At 31.4% G+C, this 17,494-nt stretch overlaps 1 protein-coding gene across 1 annotated transcript in view; it reads left to right on the top strand.

The window, feature by feature from the left end:
• DOCK7 (dedicator of cytokinesis 7) overlaps window positions 1–17,494 on the top strand; it is a 157,014-nt gene that overhangs the window by 27,773 nt on the left and 111,747 nt on the right. Inside the window, exons 10-14 of the mRNA XM_015595067.2 lie at window positions 871–951; window positions 2,251–2,416; window positions 9,116–9,258; window positions 12,723–12,816; window positions 13,485–13,647. Of these exons, the coding sequence (XP_015450553.1) occupies window positions 871–951; window positions 2,251–2,416; window positions 9,116–9,258; window positions 12,723–12,816; window positions 13,485–13,647 (647 nt within the window). The remainder of the gene's footprint in view (window positions 1–870; window positions 952–2,250; window positions 2,417–9,115; window positions 9,259–12,722; window positions 12,817–13,484; window positions 13,648–17,494) is intronic.

The raw sequence follows: 17,494 nt of genomic DNA, 5'->3' as shown, positions 1-17,494 counted from the left end.
TTAGGATGAATTTATCTATTTCTGCAAAAAAAAAATGTTTTTGATAGAGATTATATTAAATCTATAGATTTCTTTGGGTATGATTGACATCTTAACTATATTATGCCTTCCAATCCATGAATATGGGGTGTCTTTCCATTTGTTGGTATTTTCCTTAATTTTTTTCACCACCATTTTATAGTTTTTAGAATACAAATTTTCACCTTCTTAGTTAATTCTGCAGTATTTTATTTTTTTTGATATTATAAATGGGATTTTTTTTTAATTTCCTTTTCGAATTGCTCATTGTTAGTGTGTAAAAATGCAACTGATTTTTGTGTGCTTTGTATCCTGCAACTTTGCTGAATTCATTTATTAGTTCTAAAGGTTTTTTTTTTTTTGATGTATAGAATATTAGGGTTTTCTATATAAAAGATCATGTTGTCTATGAACAGAGATAATTTTACTTCTTTCTTTCCAATTTGAATATATTTAATTTCTTGCTTAATTGCTCTGGCTGAAGCTTCCAGTACTATGTTGAATAGAATTAGCAAAAGTGATCATCCTTACCTTGTTCCTGATCTTAGAGGAAAAGCTTTTAGACTTTCACCATTGAATATGATGTTAGCTGTGGGCTTTTCATATACGACCTTTATTATGTCGAGGTAGCTTTCTTCTTTTTCTAGTTTGTTAAGTGTTTCTCTCACTGAATTTTGTCTAGTGCCTTTTCTGTATTATTTGAGATGATCATGTGTTTTTTTCACTGTCATTTTTTTAATGTGATGTGTATTACACTGATTAATTTTATCCGTTGAACCGTCCTTGCATTCCAGACTGATTGCTTTTTTTCTTTTTTAGCTTAAATAATCCTTATGTTTTTGTCTTTGACAGCTAGAAAAAGTCCTACAGCAAGGAGACATTGGAGAGTGTGCAGAACCATATATGATTTTTAAAGAAGCAGATGCCACCAAGGTAGAATATCGTACCTCTCATTTTCCTCACTTTTGTATTCATTAGCAGTCACTCCTCATTCCCCTCAAATCCCCAAACTCAACCCTGAATAACCTCTAGTTTCCCAAATTATAATTTGGGAGAATACTATACAAAGCATATTAAAAAATTTTACTATTAATTCATTTTTCCTATTAGCTTACTAACTTTCTTACATTCTTCTTTATTTTCTTTGTCACCTAGCTTGTGTCATATATTGTGCTATTTTTTAAATTCTCTCTCACTCCCAAAGTAATTATTTAAAAAAACTTTTTTCTTGGCGAGTAGTTAATTCAGCTTAATTTGTAAATAATTAAATCTTTCCTGTTTTCACAAAATAGTGATATTGATGGAACTTTCCTTAGCAAACCAGAAGTATTTTAGGCTTCTAACTACAGATAATTAAGGAAAATGGTAAACATAGAAAATATAATCTCTGTTTTGCCATGAAATGACTAATTTCTAGACTTTGGATAAATTTATAAAGCAAAAATAATTGATCAACAGTAGGTACCAAATTCCAGGTACCCTGAGTTAGCTACAAGAATAACAGGTGATCTTAGATCTTAGATCTGTCATTAGGGTATACCTCACCAACATTCTGTATGAGAAGAATATGTGAGATATTTGGTATAGGTTTTTACTCTTGGACCACTGATTGGCTACCTTAGTATTTGTTTCAGGAATAGCCTAAAACTTGAGCCAGCCTCAGGATATCCTCCACATAGACATATACTGTTTGGGCCATTAGTTTTTTTCAGAGTTTAGTTCTTTTGTAATACTTTTTTTCTTTACTTCTTTTATTACAACTCTGGGCTTATTATTGGCCTATTTTTACCTCTCACTCGCACTTCATGATTGTCATAAGTTATGGATTATTTCAAAGTGGATTAACTGCTTCCATCTTTTTTAGAATATTAAAATTCAGGAAGGCATAACCTAGAATATTTTGTAGTTTGCAGTTGCTGACTAGAACATGGTTATGTTTCCTTTCATAAAGTAATACTTGCAGTACATAACATGTTTCACATTTGTTCTCCTTTCTTTTCTCCAAAGATGAGGTAATCACAAAAATTTCAAAGACTTATTCTATATATACATTTGTAGAACATGTTGAGGTTGTTCAGTGGTTAAGATAATACACTGTTAATCTCTGAAAGGATCAAGTTATTTTTCCATCTTTGCTGAGAACTGAGAATTCTTAACCTATTTATTATAAAATAACCTTTAATTCATTTTTTTTGAGCATAATCATATAATGTATAAAGTTTTGTTTTGCAGAATAAAGAAAAATTGGAGAAGCTGAAAAGTCAAGCCGATCAGTTTTGCCAAAGACTTGGGAAATATCGCATGCCTTTTGCTTGGACTGCGATCCATTTAATGAATATTGTTAGCAGTGCTGGGAGTTTGGAAAGAGATTCTACAGAGGTAGAAATAAGCACTGGAGGTAAGACTGTTTTACATAAAATATTTCTAACTATAATTTTTTCTGTTTTCTTACATGGACTTGTTTTATTTGTAGACTTTGTAACGTAATGAGGCATAAAAGAATATTTCTTTGCCTTATTTTTTTTAACAATTTTATTGAGATGTACCATTCACATACAATACCATTCACCCATTTAAAGTATATAATTCCAGTGTTTTTTGGTATAGTCACAAGGTTCTGTAACCATCACCACAATCTAATTACAGAACACTTTTGTAGTCATTAGCAGTCACTTTCCCTTCTCCCCAAATCCCCAAACCCAACCCTAAACAATTTCTATTCTACTTAGTGTGTATGGATTTGCCTGCGCCAGTAATTTCATATGAGTAGAATTATACAATATGTAGTGTTTTGTGATTAGCTTCTTTTGGCAAAATGTTTTAAAGGTTTGTCCATGTTGTAGTATGTATCAGTATTTTTTATCTTTTTATTGCCGAATAATAGTCCATTGTATTAATATATCACATTTTATTTTTTCATTCTTCAGTTGATGGACATTTGAGTTATTTTAACTCTGGTTGTTATGAATAATGCTGCAATGAACATTCATGTAAAAACTTTTGTATGGACATACATATTCATTTCTCTTGGCTATATATAGCAAGCTACAAGAGAAATTACTGGGTCATATGATACTTCTATGTTAAACCTTTTGAAGAATTATCAGATTGTTTTCCAATGTGGCTGCACCATTTAAAAATTCTGCTAACAGTGAATGAAGGTTCCCATTTTTCAATATCTTTGCCAGCACTTTTGTTATCTGTTCAGCCATTCTAGTATAGGTGAAGTGGTATCTTATTGTGGCTTTAATTTGCCTTTTCCTGATAGCTAATGGTGTTGAGTATTGTTTTGTGTGCATTGGCTATTTTTATATCTTCTTTGGAGAACTGTGTAGTTGTATCTTTTGCCCATTTTTTAATGGCTTTTTTTGTTTTATTACTTAGTTCAAAAGTGGCTTTTTCATATTCTTATCACTGAATTAGAGTTCTTTATTCTGGATACAAACCCCTTATCTAATAAAGGATTTGCAAATGTTTTCTCCTAATTTGTAGGTTGTATTTTTTACCTTCGGTGGTATCGTTTGCAGCACATAAGTTTTGAATTTTGATGAAGTTTGTTTTATATGATTTTTCCTTAGTTGGTTGTGCTTTCGGTGTCATATCTAAGAAAGTGTTACCTAACCCAAGATTAAGAAGATTTACTTGTATAGTTTTGTCTAACAGTTTTATAGTTATAGCTCTTATATTTAGGAATAATCCATTTTGAGTTAATTTTTGTACATGGTGAGAAGTAAGGGTCCAACTTAATTTCTTTTTATGAAGATATCTAGTTGTTCCGACACCATTTGTTGAGAAGACTATTCTTTCTCCCATTGAATGGTCTTGGCATTCTTGTTGAAAATCAGTTGACTGAAGATGTATAGATTTTATTTCTGCACTCTCAATTCTATATCATTGATTTTATGTCTGAGCTTATGCTACTATTACACCGTCTTTATTATTTTAGCTTTGCAGTAAATTTTGAAATTGGGAAAAGTGAGTCCTCCAACATTTTTTTATCCTCTTTCAAGATCGTTTCAACTATTTTGGGTCCCTTATATTTCCTTATGAAGTTTAAGATCAGTTGTCAGTTTTTGCATAAAGGCAACTGGAATTTTGATAGGAATTACATTGAATCTGTAGATCAGTTTCTGGAGCCCTATTAACAATATTAAGTCTTGCAATCCCTGAACAAGGAATGTTTTTTTATTTATTTAGATCTTAAAATTTTTTTCAATGTTTTATAGTTTTCAGTGTACAAGTCTTACCCTTTCTTGTTAAATATATACCCAAGTATTTTATTGGTTTTTGATGCTGTTTTAAATAGAATTGTTATCTTAATTTTATTTGCAAAATGTTCATTTCTAGTGTACAAAAATGCAATTGACTCTTAAATATTCATCTTGTACTTTGAAACTCTTTGAACATGATTATTAATTCCATTTTTTTAAATTTTCTGGATTCTTTAGGATTTTCTATATACAAGGTCATGTCATACGCAGATAAAAATAGGTTTACTTTTACATTTGCAGTCTAAATGTTTTTTATCTCTTTTTCTTTTCTAATTGTGTTGAATGGAACCTCTTGTACAATACTAAATAGAAGTGGCAAGAGTGGATATCCTTGTCTTGTTCTTGACTTTAGGGGGAATGTATTCAATCTTTCTTTCACCATCCAGTCTGCTGTTTGCTGTAGGACTTTCATAGATGCAATTTAGTAGGGTGAGGAAGTTTCCTTCTATTCCTAACTATTTTAGTGTTTTATCATGAAAGTTTGTTGACTTTTGTCAAATGTGTTCTCTGCCTCTATTTAGATAATTTCTATGGTTTTTGTCCTGTATTCTTGTAGTATGGTTTTTTTTTTCCCCCATAGGAAAACTTAAAATATTTTATTGGTGTAATCTAGAAAATTTAAGAACTGATACATCTTTGGTATTTATAAATGTAATTTCTGTGGGTAATTCTATAGAGGGACTTAAAGGATCAGAAAATACAAATTGGAACATTCTAGCACCTTTTAATATAAATAGAAATGCACTGACGCAGAGGTAAAAAAAAAATCTTAGAACTTTTGTTGGGAAACTATAAATAAATTCATTCTTTCCGATCAGCTTTTAACTATGTCAAGGTTTATGATCTTTAGGATTGTATTTTTTATACTGGTCACCTGTGCTTTAATTTCTTGGCCGAAAAGAACCCATAGCAAACATCACATTTAAGGTCTTTACGTATTTGGTTCTTAGTTGAATGAATTTGACCTTTTAAATATGGTACAAATGTTTATAAAAAGTTGCTTTAATAAGCAGCAATTAAACTTCTATTACCTTTTTTTTAAACTTGGCAATAACTTTTGATTTTAAAAATACAGTAGTAAAGATTGAGGTATAAACTTTTCACAAAACATACTTAGTCTTTTTGCACTGAAATTGTTCATTTTGTATGTCCAGATACTTCAAATGGCCAATTCTTTTTTCACTTCACCTTTGTTTGCAGTCATTAATTGATTGGTTTTTGGATGTTAAACTAGTCTTACAGTTCTGGGAGAGTTCCATTTGGTCATAGTATATAATCTTTATATGTGCCATTAGAGTCTGTTTACTACTATTTACTTAGTATTCTTGCTTCGAAATTCATAAGGGATATTGGTCTGTAGTTTTCTATTTTATGATGTCTCTGTCTGGTTTTAGTATCAGGGTAATACTGGCTTCATAGAATGAGTTGTGAATTGTTCCTTCGTTTTTTGGAAGAGTTTGGGAGGGATTGGTATTCTACTTTGAAAGTTTAGAAGAACTCACTAGTGAAGCTGTCTTGGCTTGGTTTTTCCTCATGTAAGTTTTTTTTTAATTACTAATTAGATCTCTTTACTTGTTTTAGATCTAGCACATTTTCTCTTTTATCTTGAGTCATTTGCAGTACTGCATATCTATCTAGAAATTCCATTTCATTTAAATTATCTAATTGTTATCTAATCTTAACTGTTGACCTATAGTTATTCATAGTATTACAATTTATTCTTTCTAAGGTCTGTAATGATGTTCCTTCTTTATTATTGATTTTAGTAATTTGAATCTTTTCTATTTTTTCTTCATCAGTTTATCTGAAGTTTTTAAAATTTTATCTTTTTGAAGAACCAATTTTTGGTTTTATTGATTTTTTTCTTATTGTTTTTCTAGTTTTTATTTAATTTATTTCTGTTTAGCTGTTTTTTTTTTTTTGTCTCCCTTGTAATGCTTGCTTTGGGTTTAGTTTTGTTTTTCTAGTTTCTTTTTTAAATAATTTATTATACTTTCTTTCTTTTTTTTTCCTTTTTTTAAAGTTTATTGGGGTAACACTGGTTAATACAATTATATAATTTTCAGGAGTACATTATAATTTGACATCTATATAGTCTATTGTCTTTTTCTAGTTTCTTGAGATGTAAGGTTAAATTATTAATTTGAGATGTCTTTTAATATAGGCATTTGTATGTATGAATTTCTTTCTGAGCATGGCTTTAGTGATATTCTATGTATTTTGGGATGTTAAGTTTTGATTTTTATACATCTTAAGTATTTTCTAATTTCTCATGTTATTTCTTTTTTGACCCTTTGGTTATTAAAGGATGTGCTGTTTACTTTTCACTTGTTTATGAATTTCCCTAATTTTCTTCTGTTATTGATTTATAGTTTAATTTCACTTTCTTGTAGAACACATTTTATATGATTTCGGTCTTATTGAATTTATTTTTTTATGGCTAGTACAGGCGTACATCAGAGATATTTCAGGTTTGGTTCCAGCCTACTACAAATATTGCAATAAAGCAAGTCACACAGGTTTTTTGGTTTCCCATGCATATTAAAGTTATGTTTAGACTGTACTGTAGTCTGTTAAGTGTGCAATAGCATTATGTCTAAAAAAACAATGTACCTACCTTAATTGAAAAATATCGCTAAAAAACGCTAACCATCATCTGAGCTTTCAGTGAGTTGTTATCTTTTTGCTGGTTGAGGATGTTGCCTCAATGTTGATGGCTGCTGACTGATCAGAATGGTGGTCACTGAAGGTTGGAGTGGCTGTGGCAGTTTCTTAAAATAAGACAACAATCAAGTTTGCCACATCGATTCAGTTCTTCTTTCACTAATGATTTCTCTGTAGCATGCACTGCTGTATGGTAGCATTTACCCATAGTAGAACTTCTTTCAAAATTGGAGTCAATCCTCTCAAACCTTCCTGCAGCTTTATCATGTAAGTTTATGTAATATTCTAAATTCTTTGTTGTCATTTCAACAGTCTTCATAGCATCTTTAGCAGGAGTAGAGTCTGTCTTAAGAAACCACTTTTTTTGCTCATCCATAAGAAGCAACTCCTCACCTGTTAAAGTTTTATCATGAGATTGTAGCAGTTCAGTTACATAGTCAGGCTTCACTTTTAATTCTAGTTCTCTTGCTATTTTCACTACATCTGCAGTTACTTCCTCCACTGAAGTCTTCAACTCCCCAAAGTCATTCATGAGAGCTGTAAGTCAACTTCTTCCAAAATCTTGTTAATATTGATTTTTCGACCTCTTCCCATGAATCGTGAATATTCTTAATGGCATGTAGAATGATGAATATTTCCAGAAGGTTTTCAATTTACTTTGCCCAGATCTATCAGAAAAATCACTATGGCGGCTATAGCCTAATGAAGTGTATTTCTTAAATAATAAAGTTTCAAAGTTGAAATTACTACTTGATCCATGGGCTGCAGAATGGATGTTGTATTAGCAGGCATGAAAATAATATTAATCTTGTACATCTCCAACAATACTTGTGGGTGACCAGGCACATTGTCAATGACCACTAACATTTTGAAAGGAATCTTTTTTCCCGCCCCCTGAGCAGTAGATCTTAACAGTGGGCTTAAAATATTCAGTAAGCCATGTTGGAAATGGATGTACTGTCATCCAGGCTTTGTTGATCCATTTATAAAGCACAGGCAGAGTAGACAGCGTAATTCTTAATGGCCCTAGAATTTTCAGAATGGTAAATAATCATTGGCTTAAATTTAAAGTCACCAGCTGCATTAGCTCCTAATTAGAGAGTCTGCCTATTCTTTGAAGCTTTGAAACCAGGCATTAACTTCTCTTCACTAGCTATGAAAGTCTTAGATGGCATTTTCTTACAATATCAGGCTGTTTTGTCTGCATTGAAAATCTGTTGTTTAGTGTAGCCACCTTCAATAATTACCTCAGCCAGCTCTCCTGGATAACTTGCCACAGCTTCTACAATGGCACACTTGCTGCTTCACCTTGCACTTTTACATTATGGAGAGGACTTCTTTCCTTAAACTTTATGAACTATGCTAGCTTGGTTCAAACTCTCTGTTAGCTTCAAACTTTTCTCCTGCAGCTTCCTTGCCTCTCTCAGCCTTCATATAATTGAAGGTAGTTTGCACCTTAGGCTTTGGCTTAAGGGAGTGTTGTGGCTGGTTTGATCCTCTGTATGGATTCCTAAAACTTTCTCCATATCAACAATAAAACTGTTTTGCTTTCTTAACTTTTGTGTGTTCACTGGAGTAGCACTTTTAAATTTCCTTCAAGACCTTTTCTTTTACATTCACAGTTTGGCTGTTTGATGCAAGAGGCCTGACTTTTAGCCTGTCCCAGCTTTCCACATGTCTTCCTCACTGAGCTTCATCATTTCTAGCTTTTGATTTAAATTGAGGGAAATGCTACTCTTCTTTTCACTTGATCACATAGAGGCCATTGTAAGTTATTAACTGGCCCGATTTCAATATTGTTGTGTCCCAGAGAATAGGAAGGACCAAGGAGAGAGTGACTGATGGGGAACAACTGTTCATTGGAGCAGTCGAAACACATACGATATTTATTAAGTTTGGTATTTTATATGGGTACCATTTGTAGTACTCCAAAACAATTACAATAATAACATCAAAGATCACTGATTACAGATCACCATAACAAATACAATAACAATGAAAAAGTTTGAAATATTGTGAGAATTATCAAAATGACACAGAGACATGAAGTGAGCAAATGCTGTCAGAAAAATGGTGCCTAATAGACCTGCTCAAAGCATGGTTGCTTTAAAACAAATGTTAAATATTATGAAAATTAATATCTTACTTTTTTTCCTTGATAGAACGAAAAGGGTCTTGGTCAGAGAGGAGGAATTCTAGTATCGTTGGTAGACGATCACTTGAAAGGACAACAAGTGGAGATGATGCTTGTAACTTGACCAGCTTTCGACCTGCTACACTCACTGTGACGAATTTTTTTAAGCAGGTATTGTTCTGTCATGAAGGAATTCTAGGGGGTTATTTGTACATCAATTTATTTTGGTTTCAGAAAAGTCATAATTGTACATGCTCATGTAGTACATGTACATGTAATAATTGATTATGATTTCAAGAAATTTGAAAAAACTGAGAAAAAATATAGAACAAATAAAAAATTTAAAAATAAACAATAAGATTTATAACCATTTTATCATTAAACAACATTAGGTAATAATGCCTCAAAATCAGTCTCCACTTCTATATCCTATTTTTTAATTATAATATTTTAATTTTTCCTAAACATTGATGGTTTGTTTAGTCAGAAAGATTCTGTTGTTACATCTGTCCTCCCCATGCAAGCTTTTTTTTTTACCTCACCTATCACATCCATGGTATATGGAGTAGAACTTTGAGGTCCTAATAGTGCATTTCTATGCTAAAATACCATCGTTGTTTTTACAGGTGAGTTTATATGTCCATGAAGTTCTTAAAGATATTTTATTCTTTGCGAGTATGTTACCTACACTTCAATTCATGAATCAAATCAGTATTTTTCAAATGCTGGTTATAATCCATTAACGATAGTGGAAATTTAGTAGATAACACCCCGCTTGAAAAAAAAAAGTAGTGGAACAAAAATATAATAGTGCATTACACATTATGAGGTTAAATATTGCTTCAGTGAGCTTTCTTTCTTCCCCCCCTTTTTTTGTGTGTGTGTGTATGCATGTGTATATGTGCATACTGGATTTTGATGTAAAATAAATTTTATACTGCGAATCAAGATTGGAAAATTGGGAAAGCCTTTGTCCAGATGACCAGAACCATATAAGAATGAGATAAAATTTATATTAATGAGACAAACTGGTAAAGGATACCATGTATGTATTTTAGATCAGATTAAAGAAAAATACTAAGTATTGTCTCAAAATTCTTTTTTTAAAGATGTTACTCTATATAAGAGGAGGAAATCCTGGCTTACTGAGACTTTATAGCTTCAAAAAGCAAGATTTTAGGACAGCATGTGCCATGAGCTGACAGATAGCAATCTATTTGAAGCCCCTTTCATAGTTATATATCAATAGCATTTATAGGCAGCTTCTCTGAGAGACTCAATTGGAAAATAAGGCAGGTAAGAAGTGTCTGAAATGGTAAGAGTCTTTTTCACTGTGGACAGTAATAGAAGAAAATCTAGAAAAGGACTCAGTGTTACTTAGATGAGGTGATAGGCCAAGTATAGCTATGGGAACAGGGCAGTAGATTTACCCAATAAATTGATAGAACCTTGTAGCTATGACATTTCTCTTTTTTTATACTTCTTCAGCTGCTATATCACTTTTGCCACTATTTCCATAGCTCTTTTTTTATTTCTTCAGCTGCTTTATCATTGAACTGGTATTATAAACTTAAATTAAGGAATCTTCCATCCTCCTACCCACCTATATTTATTCAACAAATATATTTTGAGCATTCACCATGTGCTGGAGGCTAGAAACTAGCACAGAGTGATTGTGAAATCTTAAAAGTGAATGATTGCTGGAGACATGGAGCAATGGAAAGCAATTACCTTTGATTTTGTACAGTTCCATATTTTTTTAGCAGCATATACAATTTTTATAAGTATTTTTAAATAACTAGGATATTATACATAAGGCAAATGCAAATTAAGTAAAAAGCAGAGATTACAGTTTTAGAATTCAAGGCACAAGTTTCTTATAAATGAGATATAGAAGCAATTTGTTTTTTTAATTAATAAGAGATTACTATCTATGCTTGTAATATACTAATCATTGTTTATGTACAGATTTGAAATGTGTCAAGCTAAAATTATTAGAAATACATGAAGATTTAAAAACAAAATCAAACCCACATATTAGTTTTAAGGACATTTGTTCTATTTGTTAAAAGGTTTATAAGTTATCGATTGCTCCAGGATTATGCAACAGTAAACATGTATTGTGGAGAAGGGGTGTCAGCTATGCTCATTCACATGTTTGGAAGTTAGGTGGTGTCAGCTGATGTAGTTTGACTTCTGAGAAGACTGAAATGACTCAGACCTCTTCCATGTCTCTTCTACTTTCATCCTCTAGCAGGCTAGCTTGGTCATGTTCTCATAGCAGTGGCCAAAGTTCAAGAGAGAGAACAAGCTCACTTTTGTGCATATGTTTGTCAGGTTTCTCCTACCATGATTGCTTATTGGCCAAAGCAAGTCACATGGTCAAGCTTGGGGAGGGAATTATGCCCCACCTAACAAAAGGCATAGAAACAGGGGGCCAAGAATGGAGACCAATAATATAATCAATTTAACAGGTTAAGTAGGCAGAAATAATTAAGTCTAGAGATAATCTGAATGTATTATAAGTAAGGCCCATTTAAAGATCTATATGAATTCTATACTCAAAAGGAGAGAATATACTGTTTTAGCAAATGATGGAACATTTATAATAATCATATATTAGGTCACTGAAAAAAATCCTCATGAAGTCAAATTCTCTAACCATAAATCAAACCTAAAACCTATTTATAAAAGTATTAACAAAAATCTCCAACCCCTTAGAAGTTAAAAATCACTTTTCTAGATAATGGGGTAAAGGAAGATCAGTTCTGTACCCCCTTTAGAATACAGCAGTGAGCCAAAGGGATATGGCTCAGGGTGAGCTCATGGTAATAAAATAGCCTTAAATATATTCACTACGAAGTAAGATAAAAAGATAATATATGAACTATGCATTAAAAACAGTAAGATATCAAATGCAGGAGCTTTGGATTAATAAAATCTAAAAACTGACTCGAATAAAAGAATAAAATCAATCTCTACCTTTTTAATTGTAAAAAGAAAATACATTATTAAAATTATTAATTGAAAATTTTATATTAATTAGATATAGTATGGTTTTGTTTGTCTCTTTTCCCATTGATTGAAGTCTTCTCAGAGTTTTCTTTCTGGTCTTAGTCTCAGGATCATTGTCCTTTTCTTTAAGAGTAGTTTTTTGTTGTCATGTCTTTTCTTTTTCAAATTTAGCCAATGCTTTATAGTTTGCATCTAAGAAATTTGGTAATATCAAGTTGAAAAGACACATATAAATTCAATAATAACAAATTTATAAGGCTGCCATACACGCGCGCGCGCACACATACACACACACACACACACACACACACACATTTTGAATTGTGTTTATATTCTTTCTTTTCATCAACTTGTGTTGATTTTCTATATTTTAGAGGATCCTATAATAATTTATAGACATAAATTATAGGCTATAAGTAATTATATAAAATTTAAAAATAACAGTATCATAACTCAATAAAATTTGAAAGCATAAAAGGAAGTAGGTCAGCATGTTTATTTTTAATCATGATTTTATTTTACTTTTCATTCTGACTAAATTGAAGAAAGAAGAGCCATATAGTTCATTTCAATCTATTATATTTGTTTTAGCAAATTATTTTTTTCGTTTTTAAATTCAGGAAGGAGACCGCTTAAGTGATGAAGATCTGTACAAATTCCTTGCTGATATGAGAAGGCCATCTTCTGTTTTACGGAGACTAAGACCAATTACAGGTATATCAAAATTTTGAGTAGAAAAGACTATAACTGTTATCACTAATATATTGTATTGTTTGTAATTGTGTATTCTTTTTTTTTCTCTTATCTGGCACATGTCTTTCTGTGCTCAGTGCTGATCAGTCTTCTCATTATTCTACTCTTATGTGGTCTAACAGTTTGGACGCAGGATTTGAGTACTGAATGAGAATGACGAATAATATTGTGGCTTAAAATTATTTTCTAGAGGAAAGAAAAGAAATTCATGGAATGGTAAATATTCAGAAATAGATTCATATTGTGATGAAAGCAAACCATTCTAGAGTAAAACTATTTTGAAGACTACCGAGTTTAAATTAAATATTTAATCTTGGAAATGTTGGCTTGTTCCTATGCTAGATTCTTCTGTTTTCATCTTTCATTTTGCTTCTTCCTTTTCATTCATTATTTCGTTCATTCATTCGTCCATTCATTCATTTAGTATTTTACATGTATTTATATCTTTCTCAGTAATTTATAAGTTTGAGACTTGATAAAATGAAGTAATTTAGAGGTCTGAGATGATAGTAATTTTGGTTTCTTCTCACAATTGCAAAAATGGGGTCTAAACCTTCCAAAAACATTTTTAACATGAAGTTTTTATTTATTATGTTTACATCGTTTTTACAATATATCTTTATATGCAGCTCAGCTGAAGATAGACATTTCTCCGGCACCTGAAAATCCCCATTATTGCCTAACCCCAGAGCTACTTCAAGTGAAGCTTTACCCTGACAGTAGAGTTAGACCTACCAGAGAAATTTTGGAGTTTCCTGCCAGGGATGTTTATGTTCCAAACACTACTTACAGGTAACACACTTTAATTTTGGGGAATTCTGAAATAAGATAACTTATATGTTATAATATTAAAGTAGAAATAGAATGCAACTTTCCAAAAATATTCTGTAGCTTTGTCACATATTCCATTTCTTACTACCTGATTTTATTACTGCTGCTCTATTAAGCTTTTACTCTGTGCTAGCTATAACGTTAATTACATTACATACATTATCCTTCTTGGTCCTCATAGTTGGAAGTAGGTGTTACCTTTTTAGAAGTGAATAAACTGAGGGATAGAGAGTTTAAGTATACTTGAGTATGGTGGATCTAGCATTTGAATCATGGACTATTAGGTTAAAATATTTGAACTCCTAGTTACTATATTTCCTCAAATATTCTTATTAGCGGAATTTAGCATTACACATTAATCAAGTTTATGTGCCTACACTGTATTTAAAGAATTAATAATATTTGGTGAGTATATGCTACTTAGAGAATACTTGACATGAGGTTGTTGGATAGGCTTTTCAGGCTGAACACTACATAACTCCAGGGTACCATTTATGTGTATTTTTTATAAATGATGCTCCCTTTATTTGTGAATGCTGAGACCGTGACTTGACATATCTGTCGGGACATCTAACAGGGCAGCTCAGACATAAGATTCTAACCCAGACTTCCTTGTCTTCGCATATTTTACTCCTAATACTCCTGATCTAGGTGGTGACTTAGACTAGAGTTTTAAAGGTGGAAAAGGTGAGAAATATTGGATTCGGGATACATTTTGAAAGTAGAGCCTACAAAACTTGTTGGAGGAGTAAATGTGAGGTGTAAGAAAAGAAAAGAAGTCATTTTGATTCCCCAAATTTTGGCCTCAGGAACTTTATATTAATTTCAGGTGTATAGCATGATTCCATATTTGTATATATTGTGAAATGATCACCACAGTAAGTCTAGTTAACATCCATAACCATACATAGTTAGAGAATTTTTCTTTCTTGTTTGAGAACTTTTAAGATCTGTTCTCTTAACAACTTTCAAATATGCAGTACAATCACCATGCTGTACAATAACTGTAGTCGCCATTCTGTACATTACATCCCCATCACGTACTTATTTTGTAACTGGAAGTTTGTTCCTTTTGACTCCTTTCACCTATTTCACCCACTCCGCATCCCCCAGATTCTTTTTCAATTTTCAATGACTATTGACTTACAGAAGATGAAGATGTAACTCTTATATCCTCCTTCCAGATAATATGTATATATGTGCATAAGTCCAGAAAAAAAAATATATACTTATTATCTCTTCCAGATATAGTCATATCCCAGTTTTTCATTAAATTGATGTTATTTTTTTACATGTTTGTGATTATCAGATAACTGTTTTTACACCTGAACCTCATAGATTACTATGATTTTATTCTCTCATTTGTTTTATATAGCTTTTTATTTTCTGTGGAGTAGTAACATTATTTAGTTTCCCTATTTTTCTATATGTTATTACTAAAATTCTCTGTAATGCTTTTTGCAATACAGTAAAATGTATCAGCTAATCAATCGTTTCCATTCTTGCAACTTTCTTAGTTTTCCTTGCAACTAAATTAGAAGTTACAAAGCAGAGGAGCTTTCCTAGGCTCACTTGGCTTACTGTACATTTGTTGTCTTGGAGCCTATTTACCATTTTCCTGGAATTTTTTTTTTTTTTTTTTGCATTTCTTCTACAGTGGAGCCCTTATATCATATATATATATATTTCTTTCTTGGTTTACTCATTTCTCTCCGAGAGCCATCAGTATCTTCTTGAAATAGGGCGTATGGGGGTGAATTTTTTGAGATCTTTTGCATCTGAAAATATCTTTATTTTATTCTTACTCCAGAATTGTTAATTTTGCTGGGTACAGAGTTCTAAGTTGTAAGTCATTTTGTCATAATTTTAAAAACATAACACAACTATCTTTTGGTTTTAAGTGATGCTTTTGAGTACTTCAATATAATTCTGATTGCCAATACTTTGTTTATGTCATATTTTTCCTTTGAAGGCTTATTTGAATTGTTTTCTTTATCCCTGGTATTCTGAGCTTTAATGTGATATGCTGATTATGATAACATTTATTTAGAGCTTTATAGTATTAAATTGTTTTCATTTAAGTTATTTTATTCAGTGTCAAGAATCATATAAATTATAGAATCCTGGGAGTATTACTTATTTATCTCCACTTATAAGTAAGAGAAATAAAGCTGAGATTTAAAAACTTATTTGGACTTAAACCCAGGTCTTCTTATTTTATTTTCTATATTCATCATTTGGGATGATAGCACAACAGCATTCATAATTATATATAATGTGAAAAAAATATTCCGTGCTAGATAATTGGTTACTACATTTTTATTGAAGCAAGTAGAACATCTTTATTTACCTTATTATTTGCCTCAAAATGTACAGCATTATTTATCCTCATTTAATAATTATTTTAGTATCTTAAAATTGACCTAAGTGTTAATGCTTGATAGATATGATATCTTAGAGTATTATGTCTATGAAGCGATAGAAACTAGGGCCAACATAGAAAATCTAGACATGTTATAGGACTTGAATGGGAGTTGGATAGAGAGCTTATACCAAGTGAAAAGACATCTTACTAAATAAGATAGCATATTTTTTTCTCTGAAGTATGTATCAAGTTGTACTACATCAGATACTCCTCTTGGAGGAGATGGAAAAGTTAATACATCAAAAGATTTAAGTGGATTTTATAAATTATAAGTTAGTATGGTTTTACTAACCGAATTTATGGAAATTTTATAAACATGTATTAGTAACTCTTTAAGATAACTTCTTTATTTTGGTTTTTGTGTTTGAATGCTTTGTCATTTGAAGAGTTTAGCATTGGTAAGGATAATTGTCCAAAAACTAATTATTTTCTATTCTGGGTATAAACTTTTCAAGTATGAGAATAAATTTGTAGCATGTAAGATTGAGAATGATCTTGAGAGATCTTTTAATATATCTCAGTGTCTTTAGTTTGAACTATAAACACTCTGTTATAGAGCTGATTGGAGCAGACATTTGACTGACTGAGTTGAGAAACCATAGGAAAAAGAAGTGTATTCTGAAAGTGACAGATTTCCTATTAATACCCTTTGCTTCTAATTTTTATGGTTATTATCAGACAATTAAGAAAGAGCTGTCTAAAAGGATATATGTAAAATATATATTTTTCAGTTTAATTTTTTATTTTTATTTTTACATTTAAGAATATGCTTTTAGAGATTTATCCAAGATCTTTTAAAAAAAAATTATTGTTAAGCTAAACATAATGTTAGAGATTTTCGCATTTAAGTAAACATTTCCCCTGCCGTGCGCGCGCGCGCGCGCACACACACACACACACACACACACACACACACGTGGTTGTTCACTTATTCTTGTATATTGCTATCCCAAGAGGGACCTGGTCTTTTCAAATCCTCTATAGGGATAAATGAGGATATACAGATAGTATGGTAGTTTCTAGCAATTAGGAATCGAACAACAAATTATTGTGCTGAACAAGTGAGATTATTTACATCAAATGCTTGCTCTATTGAGGAAATACTTGTGCTATCGCAATATCATAGAAAAAAATACTAATGCAGTTGTTACGTTAATATAACCAGAGTCCTTTCCTTCTAGTAGAAATTTTTTTTTTTATTGATTATCTGAAATCATCTGAAAGTTAAGTAGTAGAGTGTGTAGTATTACGTTCCAAATTTGTACTTGACCGCCACTGTCGCATTTGAGTTCTCAAGATGAAGGTCCATTTAATTGAGCAAATGTTTGTGTGTTTTATTGACATTTAGTTTTTAAGAGATGTGTCTAGAGAGTACATGCTATT

Source organism: Pteropus alecto, unplaced genomic scaffold (assembly GCF_000325575.1).
Source record: "Pteropus alecto unplaced genomic scaffold, ASM32557v1 scaffold25, whole genome shotgun sequence".
Lineage (NCBI taxonomy): Eukaryota > Metazoa > Chordata > Mammalia > Chiroptera > Pteropodidae > Pteropus > Pteropus alecto.
The sequence above is the reverse complement of the archived record's forward strand: the minus strand, read 5'-3'. Positions and strand labels throughout refer to the sequence as shown.